Source organism: Brachycentrus maculatus, unplaced genomic scaffold, assembly GCF_059751285.1.
Source record: "Brachycentrus maculatus isolate JH-2025_06_01 unplaced genomic scaffold, ASM5975128v1 h1tg000096l, whole genome shotgun sequence".
NCBI lineage: Eukaryota > Metazoa > Arthropoda > Insecta > Trichoptera > Brachycentridae > Brachycentrus > Brachycentrus maculatus.
The window spans coordinates 1,046,955-1,069,681 of record NW_028280850.1 but is presented as its reverse complement, the minus strand read 5'-3'; the positions used below and the strand labels follow the sequence as shown (position 1 = coordinate 1,069,681).

Below are 22,727 nucleotides of genomic sequence, written 5' to 3'. Positions count from 1 at the left end.
GGTCTCTCAAGTTCAATGAAGCAATTTTTGGTTTTAATATGAACTTAGAAGGATATCCAAGCATTTTAGGGTTCACGACCTGGCATTTGGCTATCTTGTAAGTGATTTTTTTATATATTGTGTAACGTTTACAATTCTGGCCATTATTAAACAGCCTTAATTTTTTTAATTTATATATTTGCTTACAACATTTTGAGTGTGTCCAAATACTTGTTCACAAAATAATATATATTTGCTGTTGTAAAATTCCTTTTGTACATAAGTTTGATTTGATTCGAGAGATGCTTTTCTCAATTACTTCTACAAATTCTGTAATACACTTGAATAACGATCAACATATTATCGTTATTAAAGTGCAACCGTTATCTATCAAAAAAGAAGCAATTTAAAATAATAAAAAATATTGATTAAATATAATTATAGGTTTTAAGAAAAAGTTGTTTATCAGAAGTAAAATATAAATTAAAAATCAAACTAAGATAATTGGTGGGCACTCTTTAAATTAAAAACGAAAACCGAAACAACTTTAAATGAATTTTTAATACATGCTCCCAACTTTAATTTGCACGGAATGGAGAACATATTTAACGTATTATTAAATTAAACAAATCTCACTACTCCCACGTCAACGTCATGCCGTGAAAAAGGTTTCATTCCATAATTTAATTAAAAACTTCTTTTGCCCCTTTTCCACAACTATACCTCTGCCAAATTAAGCTTAAATTAACGCTAATACGTAATACATATTATATTTACAATCACACTGAGCTTTTCTGCTTGCTGTTGGAACGACGCGGTATACCGTTGAAACGTGTATCGGGATTCGGAATGTGATGCATTGCTTGAACTTAAGAAAATCCCTGTGGAAAGCATAGATATTTCATTTAGAGGTGGCTGGTGACTGTAATTTATTTATTTATTGAACGGCGAATGCCTTTAACATTATACATTTATACAAAATCTAAAATAAAAATAAACTAATGAATACCCTAATAGAGAAATAAAAAGACTGTAACATAAAATAATAATAAAATAACAAATAGTAAGCACTGGTAAATACACGTGTCCTTCGCACACTATCAGCGAGCAGCGAGGAAGAGTGAAACACAACGTTTAAATTTATCCATTATAACAGGGAGAAGAAATGCTGAGAAAAATTACAAATTTATAAATATATATAAATAAATATATATATATATATATATATATATATATATATAAATATATATATATATATATATATATATACATATATATATATATATATATATATATATATATATATATATATATATATATATATATATATATATATATATATATATATATATATATATATATATATATATATATATATATATATATATATATATATATATATATATATATATATATATATATATATATATATATATATATATATATATATATATATATATATATATATATATATATATATATATATATATATATATATATATATATATATATATATATATATAAATATATTTATATATATATATATATATATATATATATATATATATATATATATATATATATATATATAAATATAAATATATATATATATATATATATATATATATATATATATATATATATATATATATATATATATATATATATATATATATATATATATATATATATATATATATATATATATATATATATATATATATATATATATATATATATATTTATTTATATATATATATATATATATATATATATATATATATATATATATATATATATATATATATATATATATATATATATACATATATATATATATATATATATATATATATATATATATATATATTATTATATATATATATATTTATATATATATATATGTATATATATATATATATATATTTATATATATATATATATATATATATATATATATATATATATATATATATATATATATATATATATATATATATATATATATATATATATATATATATATATATATATATATATATATATATATATATATATATATATATATATATAAATATAAATATATATTTATATATTTATATATATATATATATATATATATATATATATATATATATATATATATATATATATATATATATATATATATATATATATATATATATATAAATATATATATATTTATATATATATATATATATAAATATATATATATATATATATATATATATATATATATATATATATATATATATATATATAAATATATATATATTATATATATATATATATATATATATATATATATATATATATATATATATATATATATATATATATATATATATATATATATATATATATATATATATATACATGTTTTCAAATCTGAGCGTGAGAACGACCAAAAAAAACAGTGCACGACCGAATCAAAATCTTGGAGTCAACATGGCAATTTACATTGGATCTTGTACACAAAAAGAAAGCGTCTATGCTTAATAAACGCTTTCTCAATCCAACATAGATGGCTGTTTTGAACTTATATCGTCAATTTTCAGTTGTGTTTGTTTTCAGAATGCATGGAAAATGTACTATATCCCAGCAAAAGCGGCATATTTTTAACTTAATATTTACCCGTTACAGGGCATAAAGTTTTGTTTTTGCATTTAATGAAAAGGTTTTGTTTAATTATATTTTTTAATATACTTAATATTTTTCAAATGGAGAAAAACGATTCAGGTATTACCTAAAAATATCTGTTGCACAGTAAAAAGTTCAATAAGTAGTGGCTTGATATTTATTTTTAATACATTTTATTATATTTTTAAACATTAGAATCGATCTCCTGAAAAATGAAGTATTTTGACATATGACGTTGTTGAAAGGATTGATGTGTAAAGTGATTACTTAAAAGGTCATAAACCCTATCCATAAGCATATCCACACTTTAGTATTCTTCATCTTTGTTGAGATATCTAAAAAACAAATATAAAAGTTTTAATCTCTACCCCGTTACGCTTCCCATGAACTCGCTCTTCTAATGGGTGTACCCTTAAATAATTAATCACAATTAAGAGGAAATTTGGGCAAAGAGGCGTCGGCTATTATTGGCGTTAATTTTATAACCCCTCACCTTCGATCATCAATCATAATCGGTATTCTTCAGGAATAAATGGAGATGGAATTTACGAAATAATTCAATTAAAAAAGTTTAAATGAAAATGTATATACATCTACATTTCATTCGGCCGAACTGCGCCATTAGGGGAGTATTTCCTTTTCATATTTTCAAAATATTTTTCCTTCTCATAAAGACGGGTAGATAATGAAACTCCAGTAATTAACTTTAAATCGAAATAATACTCTTCTTATCATTCGTCGTTTACTTTGTGTAACACTACTTAAAAACTGTACAAAACTATTAATTTCTTACCAAAGACCCCTTAAGAACTCAACAAAAATACCAGATAGGAATAAGTATCCCATCATCAGGTCAACTTCAAACTATAGTCTAATAGGTCTTTTGACTATAGTCTAAAGAATTTTTATGTGGTTTAACATAAATTGAACGATGAATGTTAAAAAATTAAAACGATTTATTTTTTTCCACATTTATTTTATTTGACCATTCAACATGTGAAAAATATATTTTTTTTTAAATCATTTTTTTTATATTTCACCATAGATGAAAAAGAATGTGGAAGTCTGGGCATTTACAGGGCTTACGACCATCATGGGCTGGTTTGAGTGATAACTTTACACACGTGTAACATTCATCAATTCTACACATGATAGACAACCACACTTTTCAAATTCTTGAAACACACTAAAAATGTTGTAAGTAAATACAAAATCAATACAGCTATATCATGTTACAACAACATTTATCAAAAGTGATAAAAACTTATTTAATTATAATTTATATTCGGCTGAGATAAGCATTATCGATAAAATTAAGAAAGGTGTGTTGAGATGGTTTGGACATGTGGAGCGTATGAGTGAAGAAAGAACGGTTAAACAAATTTATGAGGCGAATGTAGTTGGAAAAAGAAGCAGAGGACGACCGAGGAAAACTTGACACAATCAGGTATGTCAAATACTTGAAAGCGGCCGGATCAGGAGTCGTAATAATCGTCGGGTATGTATGAGGAGATGCATGAATGTAGAAGAGGCAAAAAATGTTTGCAAAGACAGAGTGGTGTGGCGTTCGATTCTCTCTGCCTACCCCTGCGGGGAAGTGGCGTGATGGTTAGTTAGTTAGTTAGTTAGTTAGCATTAACTTTGTGATTTTCCATTTTATAATAAAAATGTAACTTTGTTTTAAAATCACTGTAAATATTTTAATATAACTTTATTATCATAACTGCCGGTTTTGAAACTAACCGCTTCTTGATAAAGAATTAAATTAAGAAACTATGTTGTGAAAAATATTAACAGTGATTTTAAAACAAAATTACATTTTTATTACACTTATTTAATTGTTTATTATTGTACCTTTATTTGAAATAATTTATATTGTTCATTGATTCGGTAGTCACTTAAAATATATCCATTTTTAATTAATGTTTTACTAGGTAAATACCATTATTTCTTAAAAGATGCGGGATGCATCGAAACACGTGTCACAGTAGATTTTAAGAAATAGTGGTATTTACTAAGTAAAACATTAATTAAAAATTTATATACGATTAAAGAAAGTGCTGTTATTCTTGGTTGGGTAGATACCATCGATGGCAATGAATTTTTGTTATATCAAATGGTCATTCATTTACGTCCAATGGGAAAGAGTAATATGTTCAGAAAGAAACTTTCACCTCAGCCTTAATGAAATAAAAGGTGTACCTACAAGATAAAAAGATCCCATAAATTTTCATCCCTGGTCGTTCTACGCTGCTAGACTTTTTCGTTTGTTTTAGTTTCCGTTAACAAGCATATCGCTATCTGATAACGGCGTCCGTAAAGTAGTCTCCGAATCAGAATGTATTGGTAGATTACTTAATCATCTCAATTGATGAAAGAATGACCTGTATGACCCGTACTTACCACACATAGTTTAACAATTCCAATATGGAATTATTAAACTATGTGTGGTAAGTACGGTATGTGGTATGGAACTCATATACTATTTATTGATGCGGCATTAACGTTGATTATTTTACTAACCACTCATTTGACTCTCATACACTTATTGTTATTACACTCTGTTGCAAATAAAGGTCAAGTCATGAATAATTTAGAAAATTTATAAATTCATAAAAAATTAAATTCTGATAAAACGTTAATTAATAATTTACTGTTTCAAAATACGTCACCATTATTATCGATGTTTCCTTTAAATAAAAAATCTTGGTCTTCAACCCCCCCTTCTTCCCTTTATTTATTAACCTATAATATACCCCTAATTTTTTTTTTCGTTAGTTTTAATTTTTACCAGAAGATGAAAACATTTGTATGTTTTCTAAATTAGTCGTAAATATAAATAAAACTTATTAATGTGATATATTCATGAGTTTAATTTTTTTTAATAATGAACTCAAATACAGTATCGAACAGATTTATTGAAACAAAACTTTTTTTTGGATTTTCAACACCCTCTAAAAATATGTTTTGCGGATGTTCCTCGCATATGGACCAGGGCTGCTTCTTTCAGTGACTGAGATGATGAATAGCGAGAAGTATCATTCGATTCTATTGGAAAATAAACTACTAGAGATACAAAAACGAAAGTTAAATGGTAATGGAATATTTCAGCAGGATTTAACCCCCTGCCACAAATCCAAAAAAAAAATATGAAATTTTTCACACAAATACAATGAACTGTATTGGACTGGTCAAAAACTTTTCCAGATAAAACTTTATTGAAAATCTATCAGCAATCTGTAAGAATCGGCTCTCCAAATTGTTCCAATACGGTGGAAAAGCTCATTTTGTCCATAATTCAGGTATGGTGTCGAGACGAAAAAATGGCATCCACGTCCTAAAACCTTAAATAATAGATGCCGAGAATAGTAAAATCTTTGATTGAACCCAAATAAGATCATATTAAATATTAATGTGTGATATAACTAATAAATAAAAGATTTTACAAAACTTTTTCGAAAATAAAACATAAAAAGTTTTGTTTCAATTAATCTGTTCGATACTGTACAAGTATGTACAATAAAAAAATATAATATTTTAAATAAACAATTATTGTAAAATTTAACATTTCAGAAATGTGTGCTCTCTCTTTCCTTTATTTTCTATTTCATTAGGTTGAGCCACAGAAACCCGTGACCGGGTACAGGTAGTTATAAAAAAATATAAATTAACATTTTTAATCCAAAAAATTAAATTTATCATGTTTTAACAAATATGTTAACATATTCGAAACATTTTTGACCACATTTGTGCCACGTATTTCTTGGCACTCAATGCAATAATTAAAAAACTTTATAGTTAACACACACACACATTTTTTTAGAATTCTTGATCTGTGGCAATAATCATGAAATTGGTGATATTCGAATTATTTTATTTTATTCTTTACAGCAAAAACGTAAATAAACAAAAAATGAAGGTATTCGTAAAAATAATTATTTTATTTTGGTTGAAATGTTTGCTAAGAACTCTATTTAATTGGAGATCTTTTATATTACGCAATTTTCATCAAAAATAATTGTGCTCTCTAGATTTTACAACCCCGTTTAATATGAAATAATGTATCCTGAATTCGTTTCCCTTTTTGCAAACAACTTTAGTGCTACCATAACTTTAAAAGGAAATAAAATTTCGTCCTTTTAGTTCGATTGGACAGTAATAAAGAAGCCTTATTCTTTATAAATCCGGGTCGACAATATCGCTGTATTTCGATTAATGAATAGATGGAGCCTTTGGACAAACAGAGCTTAATTTGTAAAAACCTGAATGGCGGTACTAAAAAAACGTGAATCTGTTTCATCAATTTTCTTTTACGTTTTTGTATTGCGATATGGCTTGATTTACTTCGAAAACAATCACAAAATCCTTGTAATTTATCAAATATTAAATATTATATTAATTTTTATATTAATGGAGATTTATACGTTTTTATAAACGCAATTTTTTAATTAATTGCAATTGTCCAACGTTTGCGATTATAAAGTGATAATATTTTTGTAGGATAAAATATTAAGTTTTATTTATACATTCAACGGTCTGTTTGTGATAACATGTACCCAATTTTTGTATCCAAAGTTTTATTAAGAAAATACCACTTTATCTGAAAATCTATTGTGACCCGTATTTCAATGCATTCCGCATCATTATCAAACACACAAAATATATCGAGTCACAATAGATTTGAAGTAATAGTGATATTTACCAAGTAAAACTTAAATAAAAATTAATGTTTTAATTTTACTTTTAATACTAACTTTGGATAATTATCAAGCTTAATTAGAATGAATTAGGATAATTTATCAAGGATTCTTAGAAATTGTGGTATTTACTGTACAAAATTTTAATTAAAAATCAATAATTTTCAAGATTTTGTTAAATTTTTTTCATACATATTATTTCAACATATTATTCTTACTATATAACTATATGACTAAAGCTCTTTGTTTTTTCTCCACGTACTTATTTCATAATTTACGAAAGTTTACTGTTCAGGCAGTTACTTCAGTTAATAACGTTGAAAAAGTAACTTACATATTTTTGACTTTGTACGATTTATTATTGACAATAAAAAATAGACCAAAAAAACAATTATTATTAAATTGGTTAAAAAAAAATACCCTTCTTCAGTGGTTTCGCATTTTCAGGTTTTGATTTTTAAAAAGGTTTTCCGTAGAATATATAGAGGTCAGCTTTCAGGATCTTTTGTATTCCGTACATCCTTCATGCTTTGTGAGAGGTCCATCATTTAGTACTTACCTACTAGAAGATGAAATCTTACTAGATGTGTCATCAATCATCCGCGTTATTTAGGGCTTCTTCACACTGAAACTAATTAATGATTTAAATATAAAAATTCAAAACTCAGCATACCACTTTTTCAGTTTATGTTTTTCAGTTTAGAATAAAAACACGAATTGTTTCGAGTAAAACAGATGTGTTCATTAAGGTTTGTATTTTCATCTGTACATGAGGATATCTGTAGTTCTCGAAACTAGTGTTAACATTTTTCTTCATTCATCTTCTTCAAACCCTCATCCGCACCCGATGGTGCATAGGGCATTGCATATTTAAACGCAGTGTTATCTTGATCGTTAACACATAAAGGCAAGGTGATCAGTCCTGCGCTTCAGGTACTAACTAGTCCAGTATAATATTGAATACATATTAGAGTGAAAAAACACTTATATTTATTTGACCCTGCCCTGGAAATAGAACCTAAGACCTCCAGTATGCTATCCGAGCGTTCTGACCATTACACTACGGAGGTGGGCATTACTTAATTCAAAAATAAGTATTATGCAAGTGTTTTATTTTTATATCATAATCACCGTGTTTTCATCATCACGTTTTTTTTTAAAACAAAATCTAGTTTGGAGTGAATAATTTGTAAATCAACCATTTAATGAGTTTTATTTTACTAACCCGACGGCCCCTACGTAAAGTACTCTATCTGCAAATCTGTTACTTTACAGGAGAGAGCTTAGAAGATTTTTTTAATGTATTGTTTTTTTATTAATTAACGGTTTAATTTTAAATTCTACACTAGTATTATTCATTCAAAAACACGATTAAATAATGTATTAAACCATTTTAAAACTTAATGTTTTGTCAAAATTAAGTAGTTATCGTTTTAGGAGTTTGATTTCGAAAATTCGATGTAGATAGCGTCTCATACGCCTGAAAACTAGGCGTATTTTTTTTTTATTTATTTGTAGATAACGGTTAGTTATACAACCAATATCTCAAAATTGACAAAATGTATTTAAAGCACTTTGCGTAGGGCACGTCGATACACGACCAGTTTCGAAAACGAACAGATGTTTTCATTTACAGGTGAAAATTAAAACTAGTCTTAATCAGTTAATGCCGAATCAATAAATATTTTTTTTTTTCAAATTGAAGAACAGTGAACGATTGTTTGAAAAGGCAGATTGGTGCTGTGTTCTTCTCTCTCTGCCCACTCCTGCTGAGAAGCAGCTTGATGGTTGGCTGGTTAGTATTTTGCTTTTATCCGGTGCACTCTAGCATCAAGAATTGGATTCTGGGATGCATTTCTAGCTCTTGGAATGCAGGATTATCTGTCGTTAATGAACCATAGGTTGACACAAATTTGGCTTAGGAGATAATCTAATATGGATGGAGACATTCCCGTGCAGTATCGGATGTGTATCTAATTGAATTGTAGATACCGGTTGTAGATACGGCTTCCGGCGTCTAAGGAACTTACTTCGAGCACTGGAATGTAATTGACCAAGACATTTAGAACGTTCAAATATCTAAAATATACTGCATGCAATACGGTACATTCGTTTGACAGATCGCATTTCGACTGCATTCAGTCTTCTTATTTTACTCCGTTGTTCATTTCTATACATTAGAGTTGATACCAGGACTCTATTGTGTACTGCCAGTTAAGCTGTTAGGCTTTTGTATGCTTTAACAGATTTTTTTTGACCTCTCATCAAAGATGAAGAAGAATTTAGAAGTCTGGGCATAAGACACGTGTAACATTTACCAATTCTACCCATTATTGACAACCACACTACTCAAATTCTTGGAAGTTCTATATATTTGAACCAATTTCAAAACACTGTTTTTGAATCACTAGATCTTCACTAGAGACATTTGTGAACAAGTATTTGGACACACTCAAAATGTTTTAACAATTTTCAATGCACTATTCACGCTATTCCAAACATTTACTATTATTTCTATAACTTTATCGAGATTTCCGTCTACCCTTTCTATAATTTCCCTAATGACCATTGTATCACACCCAGATCTTCATTCATCTCTTCCGAAAACCGTTTCCTTGGATTAGTCAATATCTATCAGCAAGTCACATTCCTTGCACACATTATACACTTTTGTCACCAACGCCTGCAGGTCTTCTCTGCTATCGGCAAGAACATTTAAATATGATGTTTATATACAATGATAGATTATTTCATATTTAATTTAAAAATATATATTCAATTTCATTTATTGTGAGAAGTAATAAAAAAAAAACATTACAGACAGGAACATATCTAAAAAGGTGGAAAAGAGCGGGAACCCGAGGGTTGGGACCTTTGAGGGGACACTTCTAGGGTCCTTAGGAACACTTATGCCAGAAACCAATACTCTTCTTTTTATTCTGAGGTTATTTATATACCTAATTCTTGAGGACTATTATTTTAACAGCCTTTATAAAACTATATACATTTCCGTCATATTAAATAGCGTCAAATTAAAGCTTATTACCAACAATTTTGGAGAAAATCAGTGTTAAACAAACAACGCCGGGATCTACTAGAACTAGAAAGTATTTTTTTACAATAACTTTTTACGTTTTACGTAAGTTTAAGTAACGTTTGACGTTTGCATAAATTTTTCGTTTTAATAATCTCGACAGTAATTGTAGAAGAATAGCTCCAAACTACATTTTTTTTACATCCATCAAAATAATTGTACTTACTTTCATTTACAACCTGTAATATCAATTTTAACCGTATTTTACTAGCTATTCTCGTCAAATTGCCCGTGAAAATTAATTGTTTAGCGTAATACCCAATAAATTAATGTAGTCTTTGCAATATTTTACATACTTCTATACCAAATAAAAAATAATGATTTCAATTTTATATCTTGTAATTGCTGTACTAACTTGACTCTTAAAATTCTGTGGTGTTTTTAAACTATTTCTTGTTTCAGTACAATAAAAGGTTTTTATTGTAACGCCATATTATTCAGTTATTCATATATAGTTTTGTGAATATAAAACAAGCGGTTTTTTAATAGCTTTCACTCGTTAGGGTGTGATCTTAGACGTATTCAAATAAATTTTAGAGGTCCTCACATTTCTAAATTTCTATAATTTTGATTAACTTTATTCCAAACCTTAGTTGTATATGACATTTAATAAAGTAAAAAATAATTTTAAGAACATAAAGTCAGATATCACACTTTATTGAATGTAAAAGTTAGGGAAATTAAAGATGTATTGTATAAATATATGCATGAAGACACAAATGTTATAATAAAATAACCTATAAGATGAATCTGCGGAGCACCTGGTCAAAATTTTAATAAAATTTAAATAAGATTAGTAGTTATTTTAAAAGAAGTTTTAATTTAAAAAAAGTAAGAACGAAAGTAAAAATTGAAAAAAAACTAGTTTGTGCTTCATTTATTTATTATTTTATTACAATTATTTCATCTTCTTTGGTCAATATTCTCTAGCAGTGAGTACGACCCCTAAGGCTGTATTTTATGCGGGTGTGTTTTGTAAGCCCTAACGTTACATCACTCCTACCCTGTAAGTAGTGACTATGGAGGAGAATCCATCAACTCTTTCCAGAAGCAACGCGTGACTAGAATGCTGCATCTTCATTGATTCCGTGAGTGACCACAAACTAGAGCGGAAAAAATATAAATGTGCCGGAATGGCCTTGTAAAGGAAACGTTATGGGAATCACCTCAGAAAATATCTGTAACAACTGGAACCTATTAGTAGAATCGTTTAACCTCTAGCAACATGATCTTCTGTTAAGTTTTACAAGTTGCCCTGTTAGTTTTGTTTTTTTTTTTATATATATATATAATTTTTAATTTCTTATTTGTGTTTCCGACGTGTTAAAGTTAATTCGATATCTCAAAATCTTAAAATTTTACGGGTAATGCTAGATTACTAAGTAAACCTAGGTTAATTCGGATTAACTTGGCATTACCCAATCCTGTTGGGTAACGAAAACTGACAAAAATAAATAGAAATTTTACCTACATCCATGTACACCTCGGACTACCCAACATTTGACGGGTAATGTTAGGTTAGGTTAGGATATGTTAGGTTTTTTGTACATTATGTTTGGTACTTTATTGTGATATTTTTATAATAAACGCATAAATTCCAATATTTTCTTTAAATGCTCCTTTGCCTGACTCAAAACATATAAGTATTGTCTACGTTTTCTTAACACTATCCAATAAGCATAGGGTAGAAAAACCAAAAATTAAATTAAATTCGCATTTTTCCTGCGAATTCAATTTTATTATTGTCCGATTTCGAAGTTTACCCAACAGCATTAAGTAATGCTAAGTTTACCCGGATAAATCTATGTTTATTTCGTTACCCGTAACATATACATAGAATGACTTATGTATGTTATACGTTTTAAAAATAAATAAATAAATACCTTTGGTGATATAAATGGCTTCACCTACATTTTGAAGACAAATGTTTATTTTTATATTCAGAAAATAATGAAATAAATTAAATGGCTTTCCTTCAACCAGCGCATAAATATTAAAGCTCTAACAATAATAAATAAATAATTATATAACCCTTACCGCACCCCAATGGTGCATAGGGCACTGCTTCATATAAACGCAGTGTTATCTCGATCGTTTACACATGAAGGAAAGGTGATCAGCCCTCCACTTCAGGTACCAGTCCAGTGTAATATTGATTAAATATTAGAGTGAAAAAATCACTTATATTTATTTATTTATTTATATTTAACAATACTTTATAATATTTTTCACAATCCCAATGCACCTGAATATCATGCTGAAAATTTTATATACCTCTTAGATCATGGTCTATCACCTCGTTCTTCTCAAAAAATAACATTTTCCATTTCTCGCCGTAACACATCATACTTCTGTAATTGCTTCTCTGTCCAAGCGGTCAGACTATGGAATAAATTACCTCTTGTAAAAAATGCACCTTCTCTTATAACTTTTAAGAAACGTCTGAGACACAACCGTTGCCTCCCTTATTATGATCAATTTGTTATTTATATTTTTTAAATTTTCAAGAACTATCTACTCTCTGATGACAAACAGCTATATATGGTATCAAACGTTTTGACCAATATCATAAGTCCGTTTATGGTTGGTTTTAAGATATTGCTTTTAAGCAATAAGCCTGCCAATGTACTTATTTATTTTCTATACATGCAGTTTAAATAAATAAATAAATAATAATAAAACCGTTATCCACGCCCCAATGGTGCATAGGGCACTGTGTCATATAAACACAGAGTTATCTTGATCGTTTACACATGAAGGAAAGGTGATCAGCCCTCCATTTCAGGTACCAGTCCATGGTAATTTTGAATAAATATTACAGTGAAAAATCACTTATATTTATTTTACCCCCCTTGAGAATCGAACCCGGGACCTCCAGAACGGTAGCCGAGCGTGCTGACCATAACACTACGGAGATGGATAATAAATAAATAAATAGCAAACGTTTATTTTTAACATTCAGAATGTAATAAAATAGAGTAATATTACTGAACAAGACAGTGTACCCTTTATTAACACGCCAGTTTCACCATTCCGGTACACTAAGAGCACTAGTTTCGCTCGGCCGCACTATACGCCGGCTATTCTACATTACCCAGTGTACTCGTATTACTCCACACAGTTCACAGGTATAATCCTCTCTCCTTTGAATTTTTTAAAACACCACAACATCTACGCTAATCCCAGCGAATCTCAAACATCAAATTAAACACTCCGCCCTTTTTCCCACGCGCTTGCCTAATTCTGTTTGCATTACTTTATATGATTAAAATATACATTTTTTTATCACACATAAATGCAAATATTTTTTTTATATACTACTTCTACTACTACTACTACCATCACGCCGTTTTCCCGCAGGGGTAGGCAGAAAAGATGGACATACACTCCTCGCCTCCTTCACATCCATACATCTAGACATACATGCCCTCCGATTACGCAGACTTTTGTCACCGCCAGATTTTAGGTTCTGATTGATCTGATCGTGCCAAGTCTTTTTCAGTCGTCTTCGTCTGTTTTCCCTCTCACATTTGCCACATATATTTTCTTAGTCATTCTCTCGTTATCCATTCGCTCCACATGTCCATACCACCGTAAAGATCACTTCCTAATCTTTTCAATTAATCCTTGTTCAGCCTTACATTCCTTTCATATATCTTTTTTTTATAAAGTTCTAAAACTAATTTTCTTATTAATCATGATGCCGCTTCCCCGCAGGGGTAGGCAGAGAATAGAACGCTTCTCAAATTTGTTTGGAAACAATCTTCGCCTCTTCTCCTTATACATACCCGCCGATTATTTCAACTCCTGACTTAACCACATTCAAGTATTTGGAAAACTTTATCATGCCGATTCTTCTCGGTCTTTCTCTGCTTCTATTACGAATTACACTCGCCTTTTTAATTTGTTTATCTGTTTTTTTTCAGTCATTGGGTTCACATCCCCAAACCATCATAACACACCTTTCTATAAGTATATTTTTTCGATAATACTTATCATTTTTTCTTGCCTCGCATTTTTTCTTCATATATTCTAAAAAAACTCGATAACACACCTTTCTTTGAGAATATTTTTTAGATGATGCTTATCTCAGCCTAACGGTTTTTCTACATATATTCTAACATAACTCGATACTAGCTAGATCACTCTATAAGGGTGGAAATCATTAAAAAAGAAGATGAAAATCTATCATCGTTTTACCGTTCATTCGTCTGAGAGATGGCATTTCGACTACATTCAGTTTCTTCCATATTTGCCAACTTCGTGCTTTATTTCTATATATTAGGGGTGTCCGCCTCTGTAGTGTAATGGTCAGCACGCTCGGCTACCGTTCTGAAGGTCCCGGGTTCGATTCCCAAGGGGGTAAAATAAATATAAGTGATTTTTTTCACTGTCATATTTATTCAATATTACCCTGGACTGGTACCTGAGCGGAGGGCTGATCACCTTTCCTTCATGTGTAAACGATCAAGATAACACTGCTTTTATATGACGCAGTGCCCTATGCACCATTGGGGTGCGGATAAGGGTTTTATTATTATTAATATTTTGTCCGCCTCCGTAGTGTAATGGTCAGCACGCTCGGCTACAGTTTTGGAGGTCCCGGGTTCGATTTCCAAAGGGATAAAATAAATATAAGTGATTTTTTCACTGTCATATTACCCAATATTACCCTGGACTGGTACCTGAAGCGGAGGGCTGATCACCTTTCCTTCATGTGTAAACAATCAAGATAACACTGCGTTTATATGACGCACTGCCCTATGCACCATTGGGGTGCGGATAAGGGTTTTATTTTTATTATTATAAGGGCTGAAACCAGGACTTCGTAATGCATTTATTAATCAAATAATATATATTAAAGATAATGAAATTCGCTTTCGGCACGCACATGGTGTTATTTTAAATGTTGAGGTTCGTCGGAAAACCTTTTCCCGTTTCCCTCAGTACAATATGCATATTCCGTTTTTTTTATGAAAGCATAATATGCGCTATACGGACCCACAGTTTTGAACAAAAACAATTTCAGTGAGCAGTTTTAATTTGGGCACAGAAAGAATGACAACATTTGGGTAAATTAACTGCAAAAGAATAAAATGCACACTGCTGGCCGTAATTTACATTTTAATGACCCTCTCTCACATTAGAAGTAGGAAAAAGTACACGTGTGACAGTTCCAGTAGCTACAATAATCTATCTTTGCTATTAAAAATGCAAATATTAGTTTGTTCAAACTCCTACATCTTCTAAAGGTGCTTACTCTATGATTGATTTAAAAAAAATAATCAACCTGGCATTCGAATATCTCCTAGAGTTTTAATTTTTTTTTTTGAAATTTAGAGATAACATAATCCGTAGTGTAATGGTCAGCACGCTCGGCTACCGTTCTGGAGGTCCCGGGTTCGATTCCCAGGGGGGCTTAAATTAATATAAGTGGTTTCTTCAGTTTAATATTTATTCAATATTACCCTGGACTGGTACCTAAAGCGGAGGGCTGATCACCCTTCCTTCATGTGTATACGATCAAGATAACACTGCGGTATATCACGAAGTGCCCTATGCACCATTTAGGTGCGGATAAGAGTTTTATTAAAAAAAAAAAATGTCAATATTTGTTTCAAAATCTTTACCTACAACATTTTGAGTGTGTCCAAATACTTGTTCACAAAATCTGGATTATCTCCAATTACAGGAGTTATTTTCATATTATTTTTTGACATCTCATCAAAGATGAAGAAGAATATGGAAGTCTGGGCATTTACGGGGCTGACGACCGTTATAGGCTGGTTTAAGTGATCACTTTACACACGTGTAACATTCACCAATTCTACCCATTTTTGACAACCACACTACTCAAATTCTTGGAAGTTCTATATATATGAACCAATTTAGAAATCTTGTTCTTGAATTACTAGAACTTCAATAGAGACATCTATTGGTGAGATGTAAAGAAGCTTTTTTTTAAATAATATGAAAATAACTCCTGTAATTGGAGGTAATCCAGATTTTGTGAACAAGTATTTGGTCACACTCAAAATGTTGTAAATAAATTATGTGGTCAAATTATATGCTTAATAATAAAAATGAAAATGGTATCTTCTTCATCTTTGGTGAGATGTCAAAAAATAATATGAAAATAACTCCTGTAATTGGAGATAATCCAGATTTTGTGAACAAGTATTTGGACACACTCAAAATGTTGTAAATAAATTATCTGGTCAAATTATAAGCTTAATAATAAAAATGAAAATGGTATTTTCTGGCGTTTCTCATGTGTGTGAATATAATCCAGGATTCGGATCTCACTTACTAATATAAGAGTTTCTGCTTAATAAATAAAGCTTCTTTTTTTATTGTTTTATAATTTTGGCTCAACATTATATTTAAATGCGCGAGGGTTTTAATATACCTCTATTAATAAAAATGTAAATATTCGTTTGTTAAAAATCTTAAATCTTCTAAAGTTACTCAATAATTGAATTGAAATTTTGACAATATTGCTTTCAAATACGTTCGTGTATTAGTATATGTAAAATTGTGACAGATATTTTCAACTGCGACAGTTGAAACAGCTTTTTAACCACAATGCCTGCGCCATCTATTTAACGTTACAGCAACACACGCGTTACTAATCAGTGCTCATGGCAGATAGCGCCTCTTTTGACAAATACTGTCACTTGCATCACACTTGTCGATTGCTTCGTTGTTTCATAAATTTTTAATTCAATACATTTGTGAAATTATTCATAACAAATGTTTGCAATAATGACAGCATGAAAATAAGCATAATTTCTTCAATTGATGAATACAATATGTCGCTCACTCCTTTCAACAACGTCAAATATCAAAAATCGTCAATTGCCATCTTTTTAAAATGCCCAGAAAATTTACTATATCCCAGTAAATGTGGCATATTTCTACTTAATATTTATTGTTTTGTTTTTGCCTTTTGATGAAAAAATATTGTTTAATTATCTTTTTAAATATTCTGAATATTTTTCAAATGGAGAAAAAACATTCAGGTTTTACCTGAAAGGCTTGATATTTATTTTTAACACATTACATTATATTTTTAAACTTTAAAAACGATCTCCTGAAAAATCAAGTTTTTGGATACATGACGTTGTTGAAAGGAGTGAGCCATGTATCAAAACATACGAAGTATTGAAGTAATAGAATACTTAAATTTCATTTATTTTTTCTTAAAGAAAGCTATATTTTTATAATAATAAGTAAATATCATATGTAACCTCTAACTTTTATATTTTGTTCTCAGGCTGCACCTGTCTGGTGTTCTCCCAGACGTACGGCAAGGAGCGCGGAACCTTCAGCAGCCCCGACTACCCCAAGAGCTACCCTCGGGGAATAGACTGCCTGCTCTATACCTTCATAGCTGGCCCGGACCAGATTGTGGAGCTAACCTTCGCTGACTTTGATGTCTACAAGACCCACATGGAGTGAGTACCATACGTACATACATTTGTTATGTTCTCCCAGACGCCTTGATATTGTTATGTTCTCAGCAGCCTTTACCACCCCGAATAAAAAAATCCTGATAATTGTGAAACCTTGTCTAATAGACACATTCACTCCGTGCAAATTACATAAAATCAACTTTACAAAATATTGCCGGAAAAATTTCACTAGTTCTGTTAATCATTTTTATTTTAATAAATACATAGAGATGCACAATACATATGTATATATATATATATATGTTTACATATATATATATATATATATATATATATATATATATATATATATATATATATATATATATATATATATATATATATATATATATATTTATATATATATTTATATATATATATATATATATATATAAATATATATATAAAAGTTATATATACATACATAAATATCTTAATATGTAAAAACATTGGTGCAATGTGTTTCACAACCCTAATCTCGGAAGGTTCATGACTAATTGACTTCGTATTGGATATATGTTTATCGTGGCTGTAAGTGAGTTTCTATTTAATGTGCTCCTCTTGAAATGCAATTGAAACACGTTTGCATTTCTATTTTTTTATCTATCATGAAGTATGACGAAACCAAAGTATAGTTCTCGTTTTTGTTGTTGTTGTTTATTTCAAAAAATTAGGAATCTGATTAGGAAAAAACAAGGTCGAATTACATTCCATCTGATTATATTCAATATCGAATCCGTACGGTTGGTTTTAGTCTTATGAATATATTATACTGAACCCGAAAACCCATATAACGAAATCATCCGGTTGATATGAATTTGATATGGGCATGCAGGTTGGAAATCAAAGATATTCATGAACCGTGTGACCCTACAAATTCTCGGATGAATTCGGTCCATTGGACGCCTCCCTCGTCTGACACCAACCCCTAACCATTACCGACTGTGCCGCAAACACCACATAAACAAGACTCCAATCATCCCCGTACACTACTGATCGACAACCATTTCCAAACGTTCAAATTACAAAATTTCAATTTCAATTCTCTTTGTCCCGTACTTCTTTTCAAGTAATTTTCTCCCCTTTTCCCATTTCTAATTCTACATTCTCCTTTTTCTATCTGTTTTCTTTTTCTTAAAGAGTTTCTAGCTGTCAATTATTGGAAATAATGTATTCTCTCTCGATATTTTCCATTGAAATCAAATTTTGATGGTTTGTATAAATTATTTTCTCCCAATTCAAACACTTACTAAAAATAAAAATAAAAACAATTTCTTGAATGAAGTATAAACCTTTTTTAGATTAAAAAGTGTATATACTTATGTATAAATATGTATTTATATTATTTTTTCACATAACATCACATATGCAAATATTTATCATCACGCAAATATTTATATATGATCACGCAAATATTTATCAAAATGTGGTGACTCGGGTAGGTCTCTAAACAATCTTCTGATGCGTAAAAAAAACGAGATATTCACGCATCATCATACAATACTCTCACCTCATCTGGCGACCCCCAAATATCTCACCACAAATAATGCTGAAGTTTTTATTGGTTTTAAGTTTGCAAAAATACGAATCTAATTGCTTTAATGATTATCAAGTTATCAAGTGAAACAATGTGTGAGTGAATATTTAAAATCACCCTTTTTTGGTCCAGTTGTGGTCCTCACCAAAACGTTACATTTCCATTATAAATGATTTTAAGTAATCAGTAATTCTAGCTTGTAAAATTGTGCGATTCAATGATTTTATATTGGTTTAACATAGGATTGGTCACGCTTTGTCGCAACTTAATTTAATTAAAATTTCGATAGAATACAGTAAACAGAAGAGATTTGCATTTAAAGTATTTTTTGTGCAAAATTGGAAATACAACATTTTGGTGAGGACCTCCACAGTTAGTTCAATAAGGATGATTGTCCAATTGATTTTTTGGTTTTAATTTTGTTTACGTCTTTCAATGGTTGACGAAACCATCATCAGATGGTTGTGTGGTCCTGGATGTATGTTTCGCAGTTCCAACGCAGCACCCGTTACCCAATATAATCAATGGCCATTGTTCGAGAGATCATCGGTTCTAGCTCCTAGCTTCCTGTTCTAATTATTTGGATCTGTTAAGCCTAATAACGCAACCTCAAACTACTTGTGGTAACTATCTGCCATAGTTAAACTGACCTCTTTATTCGAATAAATAAATAAAAAATAAATATATTAATATTATTACTATATCGGATATCAAAAAAATTTAATTTACATTTAAGTAGACTCAAATCAGTGTTTGATATAATTTTTTCGAGTATAAATATGGTGGTCTACAAAATAACCGTCATATCAATAAATAAAATATTACTCGATAATAGTATCGTATTCAGAATTTACAAAATATACATTCAATTGATATGATATCATATGGATTACTAATTAACAGAAAACGCAATGGCACGAGATAATCTCGATAATAACATGAAATTAGTCCATGTAGCTTAATTACTCATTCCCCATCGATAATTATTAGCTTTCCAAACACACAGAAATCGGTGAATCATTTTCGGCTTTAAATTGACTGTTTTACAATTATGACAACATGATAATTAGCGTGATTGTTTTGATCGCTCCAATTAATAGTCAAAACAGGTTCAAAAATATACATTTTAATTAATTATAGTTATATTTATTTATTTTAATTTAATTTGGTAAGACATTTATTCTTTTAACCCTCCTTTCCCTGTGTTGTGTACCTTGTTCACATTGCTTTTAATAACCATAATATCTCTATAAATATACCAAATACAAGGCCAAGATTTTTAGGTATTCCTCCATAACATATTTGCGCATTGATTTAAAAACTAATATTTATAATTATCAGAATTCATCGGGTATATAGGAAGTATTTTGTGAATATCGGAAACAAATTCGCGTATAAACAGTGCGTGGAGATTGTGCGGGAACCGCTACACTATATTCACATCTCACTCTTGCATACTTGCACTGCGCAAGCGTAAGGAGCTCAAAGCTCAATGTTCTCTGTCTAGCTAGTGGGATAGCGGCAGTAGCTCTTAGTTTTCGACAAGAGTGGACTTATGATAGTTCCATGAGCGTTGCAAGTAGTTTTTTTTATGTTTTCAGCAAATAAATCTAAATTATTATAATTTTTGACTTCATTTATAAAAAAAATAAGGGGATTAGCTACGTGTGACGTATTTTTCCGATTTAAAATCACTAATTACCCAACACCAGGACGCGCATTTTGTTTTAGCATCTTTAAATATTATTATTTATTTTATAAATCGCATTCAATATGTTCCTACCCATTTGAACTAAGGAAAAATATACATAAATTCTTTTTTTGATATCACAATATATTTTTCACAGGCGCAAGGATGTAAATATATGAAAATGTTATTTTTTTTTTATAACGTCGCAACTTTCTTGTGTCCATAAAAAAATACCTTCATTGTGTTGGAAATATATTCACTTACAAACTCCAAGATTTCATGTTTTTTTATTATCAGAATATGAAATATGAAATCTGGCCCATAACGTTTGTAGCTTGTAGAAGTGAATAATAAAAAAAATATATGAAGAATCACCAAATTTACTCATATGTTCCAAGACACATATTATTCATTCATTATAACCCTTATCCACATCCTAATGATGCATAGGGCACTGCATCATATAAACGCAGTGTTATCTTGATCGTAAACACATAGAGGAAAGGTGATCAGTCCAGGGTAATATTGAATAAATATTACAGTAAAAAAAATCACTTTTATTTATTTGATCCCCCTGAGAATCGAGCCCGGGACCTTCAGAACGGTAGCCGAGCGTGCTGATTATTACACTACGTAGGCGGACATATTACATGTACAAATATTATGTTTATGTGCTTTTGATTTTTCCTTAAATGATTTAATCAAAGAAAGCAAGCAAAAAGTATTTTGTCATTGTATGTCAAAATGATGCTGAATTCATCGAAAAATGTGTCGCAAAATATATTTATAAATAGTAGTATCAATTAAGTAAAATTTCAATAAAAAAAATGGTAGATATTTCCACAAACTGACTGTTGAATCAATTAACGAAACAAAATATTTTTAAAATAACAACACTTTTGTGCTTCACTCACGGTGTTTGATAATAATTCTGAATGCATTGAAAAAGGTATCACAAAAGGTTCTAAGTAATAGTGATATTAGTTAGTTTAAATAATTACAAATAGATAAATATCACTACCTTATCAATTAATACAGTAAAAATATGCTTAAAAACACCATTTGTAAGGTAAGATACCAGCAATTTACATGAAAAATGCTATTTTTAAACCTTGCACACGGTGTTAAAAAATGATGCTGAATGCATCAAAACTACACCAAAATATATTTTTAAAAAATAATGGTATCAACCAAGTAAAATTCAAATTGAAAATGGATAAATGTAACATTAAATTTACTGACGAATCATTCAAACGAAAAATATAATTTTTAGTATTAAAAACATCAATTTGTGTATAAAAATTTCCATAAAAGAAACAAATTTCTTCTGATGTTTTATAAGATGAGATTTTGAATCTTAAAAGCCACTTCAATTAACGAGAATTTTATATTTTTTCAAGCGTTAAATACCTTCATTGGAAAGTAATTTACGGCCTTTAAATATTTTATTAGAAGTCGTGTTTATTTTGGATTAAATCAAAAGTACAGGTAATCGTCGTTTTGCGCCTGTTTGATTTACGCCGATCCACAAGTACGCCGGTTAGTAGCGGCCGTTGGATTCCCTGTTTTGACCGATACCAGTGGGATTTACCGGTTCGGCCAACACCTAGGCACC

The 22,727-nt window shown here is 29.5% G+C and overlaps 1 protein-coding gene across 1 annotated transcript in view; it reads left to right on the top strand.

Moving 5' to 3' along the window:
• Positions 1 to 22,727, top strand: part of Sol1 (CUB domain-containing protein Sol1) — a 243,900-nt gene that overhangs the window by 43,674 nt on the left and 177,499 nt on the right. The window contains exon 3 of the mRNA XM_088258466.1: positions 17,708 to 17,888. Coding sequence (XP_088114592.1) covers positions 17,708 to 17,888 — 181 coding nt within the window. The remainder of the gene's footprint in view (positions 1 to 17,707; positions 17,889 to 22,727) is intronic.